The 15,832-nt window shown below is 43.1% G+C and overlaps 1 protein-coding gene across 1 annotated transcript in view; it reads right to left on the reverse strand.

Annotated features, from left to right (window-relative positions):
• The window catches only part of LOC104544276 (methylcytosine dioxygenase TET3-like), a gene marked incomplete at its 5' end in the record, with an annotated part of 20,035 nt that extends 7,110 nt beyond the window's left edge, over positions 1-12,925 (reverse strand). The window contains 4 exons of the mRNA XM_010189097.1: positions 7,943-8,080; positions 8,521-8,610; positions 11,636-11,786; positions 12,717-12,925. Coding sequence (XP_010187399.1) covers positions 7,943-8,080; positions 8,521-8,610; positions 11,636-11,786; positions 12,717-12,925 — 588 coding nt within the window. The remainder of the gene's footprint in view (positions 1-7,942; positions 8,081-8,520; positions 8,611-11,635; positions 11,787-12,716) is intronic.
• Positions 12,926-15,832: the final 2,907 nt, after the last annotated feature.

Raw genomic sequence — 15,832 nt, forward strand, 5'->3', positions numbered from 1 at the left:
CCTTTGCAGTACTTCTAATTTTCAGCACTTCTGGACTTTCTGCCATTGTTCGTACTATCGCCTCTCCTTGGAGGGAGCGCTAAAACCAGCAGCACGCTTGCTGGTTTCATTTGGTGCTTTCCAAGGGATGGCGACAGTTTCACACATTTGAGCAAGTGCACAGCCACGCCATTTATACTTTCCTCGATCACGTTCAGAGACTGCTGTTTTTCACAGCAATACCCTGCACTGCCAGTGCCATGCACTGATATCGTGGCTCAGTTAAGCTGCTGTTCCACAGGGAGTTCCTAACTACACACACACGCACACAGGAATCTGAGCATCACCCAAGGATAAGCTGATACTCCCTGAACGGAGCCGTTATCACTGGGTAGGGTGAACATGATGCCCGTCGTAAACGGTGATCTTGTCACTGTGCCTAACGATCCAGGGTGAAACAGTAATACTATTGTTTTAGGGGGGGTTAAAAACCAAACATTTTTTGTTTTATAGCACAGCTTTCGCGTAAAGGTATCACACAGTTGTTTCCAGAAAAATAAAAATTACGGAATCACAAACTAAAACTCCTAAATCAGTAAGGTGGTGGTTAGGGCTTTATAAATAGCTATATGCAAAGCTTTGCAGAGCAGCAGCAGGAGAAATTTTGAGGGGCACAGACAAAGGAGAAGAGCTTTTCAGGTGGCAGTTTGAAAGGATCGAGAGAAGGACTCTTAGGGAGGCGACGTGAAGGGGCGGTTAGAAGCTGATGAATAGCGTTTACTGATGTGCTTGCTCCATGCGTACTTACCTCTACTGGGCAGCCTTTGGACTACGAGGAAGATTTAGAAAAAACAACAAAGTTGTTCCATGAGCAGCGAATGAGCCCTAGTTCCCTACAGATTCCTCTGTCCCCACGCTCCCCCACGCCCAGCTCCAGCACCGTTATCCCTGCTCCCTCTTGTGCCCCGCTCCCACCTCTGCTGGGCACTCGCCAGCAGGAGCAGGGCCTGGCTGAAGCTCAGGGCCTCCCGGCTCCCGGGCAGGAGCGCACGGATCAACCGGGGCCGCGGCTGGGAGGACCCTGGCGCGTCCCCAGTGGAGGAGCTACCCTGGATCCGTCTTCCCCGCTCAGCAGTGACATTTCACAACTTGGAACAAGAGGTTAAAAACCTCCAAAAACAGTTCCATTTTAGCAAAGTTCAGTGAAATCTGGTTGAAATTTGCCAGCAGATCCCAAGTTATTCAGAAAGGGTGAAAGAGGGTAGGACATACAGAGAGCACAATTACATACAACTCATGTTCTTAGAAAGTCCAGCACATCTTCCCCTTCTAAATTAAAATCAAATGCAGTAATAAAATAAGCATGGAGTGGCCTGGCTCCCACCGTTCCCATCGGAAACAGAATGATTCTCACTTCACAGAATCACAGAATCCCAGAACGTTAGGGATTGGAAGGGACCTCAAAAGCTCATCCAGTCCAATCCCCCTGCCGGAGCAGGAACACCCAGATGAGGTTACACAGGAAGGCGTCCAGGCGGGTTTTGAATGTCTGCAGAGAAGGAGACTCCACAACCTCTCTGGGCAGCCTGGGCCAGTGCTCTGTCACCCTCATTGAGAAGAAGTTTCTTCTCCAATTGAAGTGGAACCTCCTGTGTTCCAGTTTGTGTCCGTTACCCCTTGTCCTATCATTGTTTGTCACCAAGAAGAGCCTGGCTCCACTTGTCTTTAAAACTATTCTGTCCAGCCTGTGTGTGTCTGGACCACGCACTAGGCTGAAACCTGTCCCGGTTCTGAAGACTCAATCCACAATCTTGCTGATTTTGAAAACTGAGGCCCTCATCTAATTTACAGTTCTACATTTTCATGCATTTCACCAGAGACTTTCATGGAAAACTGATCTTGCGCATTTAATAGATTTATTCTTTTCCATAAAAATATTTACTCTTAAATATTTATTGATCATCTTTCATCTGACTTACTGCTGGGCACAGGTAGATTAGCTCTACATTTTCACAACGCTTAACCCAGGGGTAATTATTCAAGCAGAGGCAAAATCAAGCTTATATTGGTTGAAAGAAAACTTAGTTTAAAAATGAGTAGTTGTCACTGCCATAAAAGCCAACACCTGCTTTACAACAAGATGAACAAGTTCTGAGGAACTGAGGAAGATGAGGGCAGTGGTGAACTGGCAGAACTGTGTTCAAAGCACAGCCAACCCTAGCGCACACGATGCAGGAAATACTGGGTTAGAATACATAAAATGAAGGAATTCACGTATGTTAAAAGTTATGTTAAAATCCCAAAGACCGGTACACCTACAGCCTAAACACCATGATAGCAAATTTAATATATGTAAAACTTCAAGGTCAGTGTACCCCATAATAAAATCTCTTATAAAATATTAAAATACTTGCCACAACGGCAAGTGGATAACTGCAAAGTTAATGTTATGGGGAAACCAGCTATAAATTAAGGCCCTACAGATCAGCCAGCGATTTACAGCTGAAGTAGATAATCCACCAAATGAAACGTCCGTTTCAAAAGCCATTCTAATATTCAAAACTGTGCAAAATATTTCACAGAATCACAGAATCGCTCGGTTGGAAAAGCCCTCTGAGATCATCACGTCCAACCGCTCCTGTCTACCCACTAAACCATATCCTTAAGTACCTCATCTACCCGCTCTTTAAACACATCCAGGGATGGTGACTCCACCACCTCCCTGGGCAGCCTGTTCCAGCTTCTGACGACCCTCTCAGTACAGAACTTCCTCCTTATCTCTAACCTGAACCTCCCTTGGCACAGCTTGGTGCCGTTTCCCCTTGTTCTATCCTCCATCACCTGGGAGAAGAGACCAGCACCCACCTCTCTACAACCTCCCTTGAGGCAGTTGTAGGTGGTGATGAGGTCTCCCCTCAGCCTTCTCTTCTCCAGGCTAAACAAGCCCAGTTCCCTCAGCCGCTCCTCATTTCATTAAGAAACTTAAAAAGAAGCTATGGCTGAGAAGTTAAAAGCAATGCTTTCCACTGGTGCTGATACTGTGCTGAATACTGATCACAACTAAACCCAAACAGAAAATCACAGACTCTGTTTAAAGCCCATTTACACAGTGAAGCTGCGTGTCCTGCTGCACTACCTATTTTTTCCAGAATATGCAGCTAAATCATGCAGGATGCTGAAAAGCCAAAGAAAACGTTGACCAAGTGGTTTGTTCAGGTTTCCAGTGCTCCCAGTGATCAGAAGCATTACCTGTTCTGGGTTCAGTGACGTCACGGTAAAACTTGCATATTCATAAAACATTAAAAAAACCCCAATTTGAAACGCACCCATGAACTCAATGCAATTCCCTCCACAGATCTCCAGAGAACCATCTGCACGCACACCCACGGTGCATTATTGTTGGACTCTTTGATCTACCTTTGTCCCCTTGAACTTCACGTGTAGAAATGATGTGGCCTTTTCCACTGCGTCCTAAGAACAGATGTTGTAAATTCAAGTTTCGGCAAAGCAAAGCGGTCAATCGGCTTTTGTAAACCTGAAAGATGGAATCGACTTTCTGACTCATCTGCCCTTTGCAGCTGGAAAGCAGCAGGGGCCATCTGGGACTCTGAGGTGCTGCTGCACCAGCACTGCTTACCATGGCACGTACGAAGGATGTGTAATGGTTTCCTTTGCAGCCGGGACAAACTCCATCGTTTTAGTGGCCTGTTTGTTACACCCTGAGCAAGCTGTGTGTAACCTGAGTCAGAAAAGAGAACCCCAAACATATTTCCTGTTTGACAACTATATATGCACACAGGAAGAGCCATCAGACAGCATTTCTGTACTGCCTGCAGTGACTTGGGCCACAAACCCCTGTGGCAGCTCACAGGTCAGCAGTGACCTTCCCAAGTTTCTCCTTCTTCACAATATAAAGACCAGTAACAAAAATTCCTTTCCAGCCCTGAGGGGTTTATCTTTTCTCCTATTTGTTATAACCTGAACCACCAATTCAAGCACCTGGGACTTCTGTAGCTCACCAAGCAAGCTGTGGGCATGGCCCAGAATGGAGCAGAACCCCTAGGAGACATTCTGGCCTTTACTGCCTGGACCCACACGCAGTGACTCGATGAGCTGTGGCTACAAGAACACACAAAGTTATTGGAAGAGCAGAGGATTTATCTTTTTTTTAAATAAATCAGGAAGAGTTTGTTGATGGATTGATGATTGACACTACTTAGTTCTGCTGCCGAGAATACATTTTACACGGTAGCTGCTCTTGAAGCATGAATTTATGTTCCTCTCCTTCTTCACCAGTGCCTGCTCCAGGCTGTGTGGCCTAAATGACTACACGTAATCGCAGCTGCTCTCTCTTCTTTCTCAACCCCAGCTGAAAGGGCAAGGTGCCCCATGGGATGACAAACACCCCTGCACGTGCTCCAGAACCAGCAGTGTCTTCATTAGCCATTTTGTTCCAGTCACTGTAGAAGTGCTTTAAATGGTTTCACACAGGAATGAAGAACATGATCCTTTGCAGCTCATCCAATATAGAGGCAAAATATTTACTTACACTTCACAGACTCCATTAATAACTATAAAGCTTCTCTCTCTGTGTTGCTCATTTATGGTCTAGTTTTGCATCCACAAGGAACACTGCACCCTAACACTGCAGCTGTAACGTACACCAATGATGCTCAGGAGAAGGTTAAAAGATGACAAAAGAGTCTGAGAAAAAATGGATCGTGTATTTATTGACTTAAAGGTGCTTAAAAACCTCAGTTTGTAGGCAGTAATTACTTTATTTCATATAACCAGGTTAGTTTACACCTCTGTAGAACTGCCAAGTGTTTTCATTCTACTACACAGCAAACAGGGAATACTGCTGTTTACTTTTAGCTTTTCTACCAAAAAGCAGCTCTGCTAAATTCAGGAAGCGATTCTGCTGGCCAGGAAGGATGTTCAGCAAACCAGATGTCCCACAGCAATTCTCAATTTCTGTAAGTTAAGATGTATTGTTCTATCTGGTACCTACAGAAGACATTTCCAAGACCTCCCTCCCGTGCTAACAAAAATGACAGCCTCATTTGTTTTCTGAGTCACAGACAAATAATGCAGCTGATCATCAAAACGTGTATGCCCAGAAAAACACATGAATGCTCTTCCAAGAAAATCATTATTGGCAGCTAATCAGATAATATCTTCTTTTAAGTATACAGTAAACTTCATCCTTATCATCAAGCCCATCTAAGTGCTTTGCTGAACTCCTGTCTGTGTCTGGTTTAAATAGTTTAAGTAGATCCTGGGTTTCCCTTACTTCTGGTGCACTGTGCAGCATTCCTTTCATATTTGTGGGGAAAGGGATTCACCGCCAGCCGAAGGGAGAAAATGAGAAGGTGTCACATATGCCCGAGTAGTGGTGACAGAGCTGAAGGTATTTATTTTAACCTTTTTCATCTAGAAGAACTTCAGATTTTATAAATTAGGATTTTGTGTCAGAATAAAGAGGAAGGGGAGAAATCTTACCAACACTACTGAGGTGCAAGATGACAACTACACTTTGTACAGACTTTAAACTGTGAGGTGTGTGACTACTCAAATAAACAAAATACAAGAGAAAAATAGTAAATAAAGTTATGGATGTTTGAGGTTTGTAAGGCAGTGCAAATCCTTCTCATTCTGAATGATCACAATCAATCACTTCCATGAAAGCTGTCACCTCAGTTAGATGGGTTACTCGCACATAGTCCGTGATACAGACAAAACGTCACAGTCATGTATGTGACTCCTCTGTCATTACTACCACTGACCTGTAAGAAATTATAATTATTTGAAGCTAAACAGGCAGCTGAAGCAGCTTCTGGAACTAGACAGGAACGCAGGAGTGCCCAGACAGCTGCCAGAATCACACACGGTGATTTACTTTCGTGTTCTTACCACTAGTTTTCCTGCATTATTACCAGATTTGGTTATAAATCACAATTAACAACCCTAATTTTGATCATCACCAAACTGATGCAGATTGAAGAAAGCCTGGCGTGTCCTAGCACCCTGTTTACAAAACAACATTTGTTGCTTTAGGCTTCCAACGGGTACCTCTGTGGCTGTACACCCAGCCAGCCACACAGACAGCAGCCTCTGCATGTCCTGTGAATCACACCCGTATCCTCTCCCTGTGGGGGCTGTATGAGGTATCAGCAGGTAACTCTGAACTCTAATTTACCTTCCAAACACCTCAACTCCGGTATATCAATTGAGTGTTAATACTCACACCTATTTCCTATTTATATACAGCCCTTTGTTGCAAGTATAAAGAGAAAAAAAAATAGATACCAAGTCTAAATAAAAAGAATATCAATAGTTATTGGTATGAGTGAGCTATCAGATGAAAATCAGACTCCAACCCACAGTTTTCAGCAGTTACAATGATTTGATAATGTTCTGTAAGACAAAATTTGGCAGAACTTAATGATAGGTTCTATGCAGGGACCTTGCACGGGTCACAGCTTTCCATGCTGCTTACATTCGGACTTACTTGCAAACGCATCACGTACAATTCATAGAAATGAAGTCTCAACGCCAGGAAGGATAACCAGAAACTGAAATTGCAGAGGATGACAGAGAATACATTCCCAGAAGCACTCCCTCAAGAAAAAGGGCTAATGGTCCCCCAGCCACTTCTGGCCATAACTTGGGATCTTTCGGGGATCCAGTACGGCAGAACGAGCAGCAGGCTCAGCTTCCATTTCAGTTTAAGTTGAGGCAATGTAGCACTTCACAAAATACCATTATTTTCTAAATACCTGAACTGAATTTCATTAAAAAGCACACCACGCAGCATTTTCTTACAGTATATCTGCATATAAGTGGCATTCAACGCAAGGAAAAAATCTGAGTCCATGCAGGACTGGCGTGCTGGAGAACCCCGAGACCTGCTCCTACACTGCAAGGTAAGAGACATTTGCCAAACATCCAAGCACAGAACAAATATCAATTGTTGCAGTAATTTCACTGATGTCACATACAAATGCTAAATGTTAAGTACATGTGTAAATGTGACGTTTTACTGAACAACAAAATAATTCCATTTTAATTTCTAAATTAATAAACCACTGTTTCTAGAGTAGGTAGAGATTTTAGAGAATTTTTTTCCAGACATGCATCCTTTGACAGAGAAATTGCTCTTGGGCGTTACCTCCACTGATGTACAAGTGCTCATCCCAGCTATTCAGAGCACTGCAATGCTCTAACTACTAAAAACCAGACTGTCAGTTTTCTCTTTTGAGACTGTCTTTCTTCAAGACCGTGGTCTTGATTTCTGAAGATCACTTTACTGAGTAATTCCCAACTGATTTTCTCATGAGCACTCCAGGAACGTATTTGGTCCAACGATCACTTCCAAAAAACACATCTGTGGGCTTTCCTTTCATACTAAGATTTAAAGATCCTAACAGTCACCTGACTGCACCACGACACCACACTCACTGACTCGTACCTACACCAACATGAAGCCTGGGAAGTGCACAGTGCAAGAAAAAGCAAATTTGATGAGAACTGAGCCTAGGGGAGAGAAATGAATAACGCATCAGTTTGTTTTAGCTCTTCCTCTACAGAAGTCTGTTCAACTCCTTGGCTGGATAATCACTCGCCTTTGAACATCAAACCTCTGTTATGAATAGCTCATCTGTCCGAGGGCCAGTCCTCTCCAAAAAGGCCCGGGGGTCTTAAAAGAATTAAGGTATTTTGTCAGAAGGACTGGTCCCACACATTTCTTGGTCTGTTCTGTAATAACATGGACTCACGTCCTCTGTAGACCAATAAAAATATATGCAAATAGCATGGGCATTTATAAACAACACCATGCAGTTAATTTCATAATACCTTAAAGAACTTCAGGTAAACGTACCCGCTAAATCAAGCGGCATTTTAAAACACACAGCAAACACAACAGGCAAACAGTAGAAACAAGAAAATCCTCAGTTCGTACCACAGTGCTTCCATTGTGCATGTTGTGTGTGTCCTTGTGGGCGTGGGCACAGAAATCGATGCAGGCTGTCACACCAGAGAAAGGCCTCCCATCCTTGGATCCCAGCCGACAGTCTGGGCCCATGTGCTCATTTTCCACCTGAAAGTAAAATTAACTACAGGTACTTGGGACTGCAAGTGAGCGACCTGGAACCCTGTGAGCCACAGCTGCCCTTGTGAGGGAATACATGCAGCCAGTTAAGAATGAGTGGAAAGCACGTACTGTCCTATGAAATGTGCAGCACCTCTGACTGGATGTCAGTGAGATCAGCAGCTCAGCCAGAGTCAAAGTGTCTTTATATAATAAAAACATTTTATTTACAGTATTATCTCTAAGCCTGTTATATATGCACAGCTCAGGGCATAACTTTGCCATCGGCTGAAATAAAAGAGGTGTGGTATTTTAAAACCACACACATGAAGTAACCGCTGTAGCAAGTTGATTCACCACATCTGCGGTTTCTACCCCTGAACATATTCTGGGATTTCATCTTGTTTCAAACTGTTGAGAGCCACACCAGGTGAACGTCACAGACTTACCTGGTTCTGGAAAGCTTCAGGAGCAAGCTTCTTATAAACTGGAGCCACATCAGTAGCTAAAGTTTGCAAATTATTTTCAAGAAGTTCCTCCTGCAAAGAAAGGCAACATTCAGAGCACTGTAATTTGCTTTAAAAGAATCCAATACAGTCTAGAGATGCCTGACAAGTCAGCAAAGCCAAGAAAGTCTGCCTCTTGTATTTCATTAATTTGACTTCTGTTCTGCTGCCTTTTGTCCCCAACCATAAATAAGCCTACTTTTGCATGACTGAAATACCAAAATCGTTAAATATAAGTCAACAAAGTAACAATGGAGGGTATCTGCTAGGGCAAAAAAAGCCAAGGAACTAATTTCTGTGTCATTTCCCCCTTCCGATGCACAGTGAGGGAACGAGGTACGTCCACACAGAACAGAGATGTAACATCTAGGAGAGAAAAATACCACGTGTGAGTGGAGATGAAACCTCAAGCCTTCTTGCTTACGGGGCCGTAATTTATGTTGATAAAGCCCTGCGAAAAGAATCCCAGGTTTCTGCCTTCTTTTTCTTCTGATCGCAGGAGTAACACCCAATAGTATTTAAAATTAATTTCAGCTCTTAAAGGCATAGGTTCATTTCTAACTTTGCAACAGGACTCTTTATCAAGAACATTTGGTAAATATTTTGTTCTTTGGAGATGCAAAATTCAGGGCTTTATGGAAATACCTACTAGACTGGGAAGTGGTATTCCTTTCCCTGAAGTAAGCTGTATAAACATGGAAGTAGTGAGTTGCCCTCTATGGCAGTGTAACGTTTAAGCTCTTACATATAGAAACAACCTCTACATTATTTCCCTAAACTTTTGCTTTTACAGGAAAATCACTCACAAACTGGGGAAGAAAAGGGTGGTAACATACTCCCTATTTCGTTTTCCTCTTTGAGAGACAACCCCAGCTTCAGTTTTGCGTGCTGTGTAGTGGCGACAAATAACGGCTCATTTTATGTTAAAAAACCAAACAAAAAACCCCAAACAAACCCACCAAAACCACCACCACTTATCACCATATATTGTAAACAGCAACGTATATAAACATATATGGGGACTTTCTCATGTTTTGATGTGCTATTACATTATTATTTTTACCTCATACCATAGCCAGTTTAGCAACTGTTGATCGCTACCACCAGTTTTTCTGAACTGCACCGAAGGTGAACACGTCCCTCATTATCTATCCTATGGACTGCTCTTACCTAGGTACATTACACCCTTAACCTCATCTCACTCCATCCGCTGCCTCAAATGATCCAAATTTTTCTGGACTTCGAACTATCTTCTTCTTAATTTTCTCTATCTCCTAGCTTAATGTCATCTGCAAAATCATCAATAGCCAATATTTAGCTACAAGAAGTATCTGCTAGAAAAATTAATGACAAAACCAAATGAAGAGAAAAACATTTACCAGTATTTTCACTTCTCTGAGGTGCACTGACCACCTGCACGTGCACTGCAAGTGCCTCAGCATCACTGTCACCCACAGCTGGAGGCTCTGGCGCAGCAGCAGCCTAAGGGTGCAGGCGCTTCCCTTGCAGGCACATACAGCTAAGGAGCACCTGGGTGCTGTGCAACCCTCACCCCCTCTCAGCTACAGAATCCAGAGGTTTTAAAACAACTTCCATGGAAAAGGGGAAATAAAGGAATGCACTTTTTGCCCAGACATCTAGAAAATATCCTGGTTAAGTAATCTTCTTTAGAAAACTGCTTTTACACTGTGGTAGAAGTTATTTTTCTCCAAAAATCCACAGGTCATGCCAGACAGCTCTTGTGCATGGGGCAGCATTTCCAGATGCGGCTGTGAATGCCGTGGTGCTCGGCTGAGTGTCCAAATGGAGCTCAGGGTGGCCACTTCACAGACTCAGAGGAAGCGATGCCACCACCAGAGCTTGCAGTCTCACAGTGCTTGTTCTGACCAAAGACAGATCTATTTGAGCTGTCTCAAGAGATCTGGCACAGCCTGTATGTCATTAGACAGTACATATGGGGGTTGCCATCGTTGTTGATTCCCCAGCTAATGGTTTAAAAACATTAGAAACCTACAGAGAAAACACATACACAGAATGCTCCATTCACAGCATTACACAGGGGAAGAGCCTAAAAACAGAAGGTTCACAGAGAAGGAGAAGGAACCGGATCCCTAAAATGAAGAAATGCCCAATAAGCACGTTTTCCTATCAACTGAAGATTTAGAAAACAAATTCCCTCTTGAGACAAGCAGGGATATTTTCAGCTTGTGCTGCCTCAGTCATGTACCGAGTGAGCAGAAGGGCCATGTGCGCTCTCTTTGGCCTAGGCAGAAGTTCCCCATTTTAAGCACTGGTGAAGTATGTAAATACCCACAACACGAGTGGACAGCACAACTTGGAGGAGACAGTTTTGCATTCATGCACATATGCTAAAGATGCATCATCAACTCTTTCAGGAAAAATTAAGACTTGGGAGGAGTATTTAGCTCCAGTTGATCAACTGACATCTCTCTCTTCCAAGAAACAACTTGTGTTTCACATTGTGCATACATACGAATGTGTGCACACCATTAAAAAACGCAAGAATCCCTCTGCTACCGTCTGGACTTGAGCCAACCAGGTCTTCTCTGTAGCTGGCAGCAGTGGGGTTCAGGAGCTGAGAAAGATTATGGGCAGGGTAACCCAAACGGAGACTGTAAGTGACTGCCCTACAGTAAACGTCTGTTACAGAATGCCAGATCTGCTGGTAGAGACGTGATACTCTTACCTAGGAGTCTGACTGGGAAGTGGGGTTACAGACCCCTACAGTCAGGACAAAAGGCATTTTCAAGTTACCCTGAGGAAGGTATGTTCACCAGGCAGCGATTATCAGTTTACATCACCTTTATTCCTTCATAAAAATATTGCCAATAAGATAATCTTTGGGTATTTAAATACATAGTAAACAACACTGCGTTTTCATACAGTGGAAACATTACAAATACTACAGTTACAAAACATGTAAGTGGGTGCCTGTGTGATAAGAGAGAAGAGCAGATATCTGTAGATTTCATTTCTAGATCTTACAATGATCAGAATAAGTATTTGGAGGAAAACAAAACAATGAAATAAATCTTACTTGTTTCGGGTCGTCGGTGAGAAGCCTGAATTTCCTGGGGTTTTTGCTTCTGGCAAACTTACAGCCATTGAAATACATACTCCACGAACAGCCAAATGAGAATGACGCTCCACAAGTTTCTGGATCAAGTCCTTGACACGCACAAGTACGACTATGAAAGGAAATAAAGAGACATCAAGTCAGCTGACAACGCAGCTTTTTTTTTTCCTTTTCCTTTTTTTTTAGGTCAATGCTATTTGCTGTTTCTTTTATGATACACAGCGTAGGAATTTATAAAATATATGGTTTAACCAGATCTTTGCTGTTAAGGAAATACTCCTGTGTAGAGGACTGACCTTTTTCTCCATAGAGACAGTCTTAACTCCCCAGAGTCCCACTTCTGGGAAATACATAACATACACAGCTATATAAATATACCCATGCTACTTTGACTTCTCCAGTTGGATAAAATTTTTATCAAAGAAAATATCACTGCTACTAATGGCTACCCCTAAATCCAATAGTTAATTAGTTTTGTGCAATACCATTAGCTCCAAATTGATCTAACATTTAGAGCTGAACCACTGCACTCAGCCTGACCCTTTAAGAACACAAGCATTAGATTCAGGTCACTCTACAGCTATGACAGTCTGTTAAATGTGGGCTACACAAAGCTGAGCACAAAGGCAGCACTGCTCCAAAGTCTCAGTTGCAATATTAATGTATCAGTTAAACTAAATTCCTCTCAGAGGCACAGAGAGGAAGATCCTCATTTTGAGTGTTCAATCTCTCGTTTATTTCAAAAAGTCACATACCACCTTCTTAGCAGCTCTGTAGCACAGCCATGTGTGCAAAGGGCATGCTAGGAGAGAAGGTGGTTGCCACTCCTTTCCTGGACTGTAGGTGCACAACTGTCACTTAGAGCCTGGTCTCTAGGAAAAGCCAGGAGCTAAGCTTTATACTGAAATGACACGTAGTGCTTTGGAGCTTTAAATGAGCTTTTGTGTATTTATTTTATTAGTTGAACTACTGAGTGTCAAGTTATTTATTGCAGGACATTCAAAAGGCAACGCACCGACCATTTACTACTGAAGTAACTTACTCTTCATTTAACGCACACCTACGGCTGGTGGGACAGCCGTATTTTCTGAGGCTCTGCGTCAGCTCCTTGTACAGCGTATCAGCCAGGAGATGAGGGATCCCTTCCCAGGCCAGTATGAGAATCACTATGACAGCAGTTTGACAGTGGTGTCCCGCACGCTGACGTACCAAGCACAGCAACTTCTCCTCATCGCTACTTCTTCGTATCACCTGGAAGAATCATTTGGTCTATTCTTAGATAAGTGTAGGAAACACATAATGTGTTACTCTTCTCTGGGACATGTAAGGCCTGGAAGAATAAGAAATAGTGCTGCCCAGAGTGTCCATCAGCAAGCAGGACTGGGACAGCATCACACACTGACATCTGGTGTAGAACGTGATTTGGCATTGACTTTTTACCTGTAGAAGCAGCAGCAGTACATTTTTACAGGAGTAATATTTCAGTTGTTCTACAGAAACAATAAACAAGATGGACTAAGAGGAAAATAACCACTACATGAAAATAATAATCCTGATCCACTGCAAACCTACCAGTTACCTTGAAAATAATACTGAAAACATACTGCTAAAACCCAGACTGCAGGTACACGGAAACACACCACAAAAGCACGTGTGTACATGGGTTAGGATGGTTACCATAGCTACCTGTCAGTACATAAGACGGTTCCCACCTCACAAAGAAAGATGAGAAGAAAGTGATGAAAATGAACGTTCTTAGTGAAGGAAGCAGTGAGATTTTTCAGAACATATCCCCAGACAACCTATGTTAAAGTTCTTCGCAGAATGCTGAAGGTTTTACTTAACTGTACGATATCCAAAGCGATCTTTGTCAACCTTACCCATAAAACACAAAGACTAACACCATTTGGAACAGCACAACTTACCACAGAACTACAGAAAAACAGAAAAAAGCTAGACAGTCCTACTCCCACATATTTTGTTTTTTATCGCAATCTGAAATGGAGTTGCGTTGTAAGAAGACAAAAAGATTGCATTAAAGCTAGGTAATACAAGAAAAAATATGTTTATCTGTTCTTGCAAAATATTTATCTATTCTTCAAACGTGTTCCAGCCAGTAAAGCCTGTACAGGGCCTCCAACAGAGGTGTCAATATCTCAGCGTTAAGCTTCAAACATCTCAGGCCTGGACCTCTCTCAGGCACTAGAGGTTAAATCCTCTTCCTCAGCTGTGTCACACACAGGATGGGGACCGGCCAGTCTCCTCCTTGCTGCGTGCAGATGGCGAGCCCTTACATTGCAGATATTCTCTGCCAGCTGTGTGGGAATACGCTTGGCTCAGGACAAGCAGGAGGTCACCCTGGCCTTCCACCCAACACCCCCTCTCCAGCAGCAGAACTCCCACAGACCTGGTACAAGTCATGGACTGTAAAAGCAGGAAGGCAATGGAGTTTCACTCGCTCTTCGAGTACCTCCAAATATCTGAGTTTTCAGGCAGATTCCCTACTGGGCTGACGTCAAAGCTGCTTTGTTGCCAGATGTGCAGATGTCGTTCATATGTGACCCCTAGCCTGATCAGTTGTGAATACCTAAATTATTTGAATTTATTAAAAGTGGAGACCAAGGTATGCTTGCAATTAATCTGCAGATGAAAAGCTTTTCAATAAATGAACAGTTTCAGAGGGAATCTGTGCAGGCTTAGCAGGAAGAAGCAAGCCTAAAGCTAATCTGAGTCAAGAGAGTATCAAGTCTCAAAGTACTGCCCTTCTAAAGTTAATCACACGGGTCTTACAGTCAGCCCTAAACTTCATGAGAAAACAAGTAAATGCACCCAAGATACCATTCCTCAAAAGGAGACTTGGTTGTGACTGACCAACCAGTGGAGTAGTTTTTATAAAGAAAGAAAAACAATGCAACTCATTTACATTTGAGTGAGGTTTACAGAAAACGCATTACGGCTGATACTTTCACTCTTTTTCTTAAATTGTTTTTATTTTTTTATTTCTAGACTTTGGAATTTCAATAAAGAAATGTGGTACCTCTTCATTTCTCAATCTAGCACCAGGTTGCCCTTTTTGAGTTCCCATATAGCTCTAAACTGGAAATACACAGTCCAGGAAAAGTGAGAAATGGACAGGAAGAAAATTTATAGTGTCCTTCAAACTAATACCACATTTCCCTGGAGTTAAACATTGCTGGAATTTGCTTCATTAGAGAATGCAATACTCTTACTGGACCCAAAACCACTTTACAATCCATCATCTTTTAGGCCACAAAGGTAGCTAATAGGCTTATTGTTGTCTGAATGTATTTTTTGTGGCTCTTAAGAGGCTACATTGCATGCTCACCTGACTACTACAGCCGCAGTGCTCCTGTCTTTTTGTCACCAGTGAAAAAGCACTTTTCTCACCTGTTATGGTCTTAGATGAGCACAACTTGCACCAAATCACACAGAACCACAGAATATTGGAGCTGGAAGGGACCTTGAAAGCTCATCCAGTCCAACCCCTGCCAGAGCAGGATCACCAGACCAGGTCACACAGGAACACGGCCAGGCGGGTTTTGAATGTCTGCAGAGAAGGAGACTCCACAACCTCTCTGGGCAGCCTGGGCCATGCTCTGTCACCCTCACAGTAAAGAAGTTTTTCCTCATGTTCACATTGAACCTCCTATGCTCCAGCTTGCTCCCATTGCCCCTTGTCCTGTCGTTGGCTGTCACTGAGAAGAGCCTGGCTCCTTCCTCCTGACACTCGCCCTTTACAAATTTATAACCATGAATGAGGTCACCCCTCAGTCTCCTCTGCTCCAAGCTAAAGAGAGCCGCTCCTCATCAGGGAGATGCTCCACTCCCTCCAGCATCTTTGTGCCTCTGCACTGGACTCTTTCAAGCAGTTCCTGTCCTTCTTGAACTGAGTCAATCACGGTTCCTCCAGGCCTGCAGTCAGTGACCGTGCAGAGCTGGAGCCATGTCGCTTTTCCCATATAAACTGGTGATGCCCCTTCCCATCCTATGGCTGGCATTCTCAAAGCAGTAATAAACAGAACCTCTCATATGCAATAACAATAAATACACAGCAATACCACACTCGCTATACAGAAAAGCACATTTGAGTAGGACAACTGAAAACTATGGAATAAATCCAGCCAACAGAAACACCAC

Source organism: Mesitornis unicolor, unplaced genomic scaffold, assembly GCF_000695765.1.
Source record: "Mesitornis unicolor isolate BGI_N332 unplaced genomic scaffold, ASM69576v1 scaffold4007, whole genome shotgun sequence".
NCBI lineage: Eukaryota > Metazoa > Chordata > Aves > Mesitornithiformes > Mesitornithidae > Mesitornis > Mesitornis unicolor.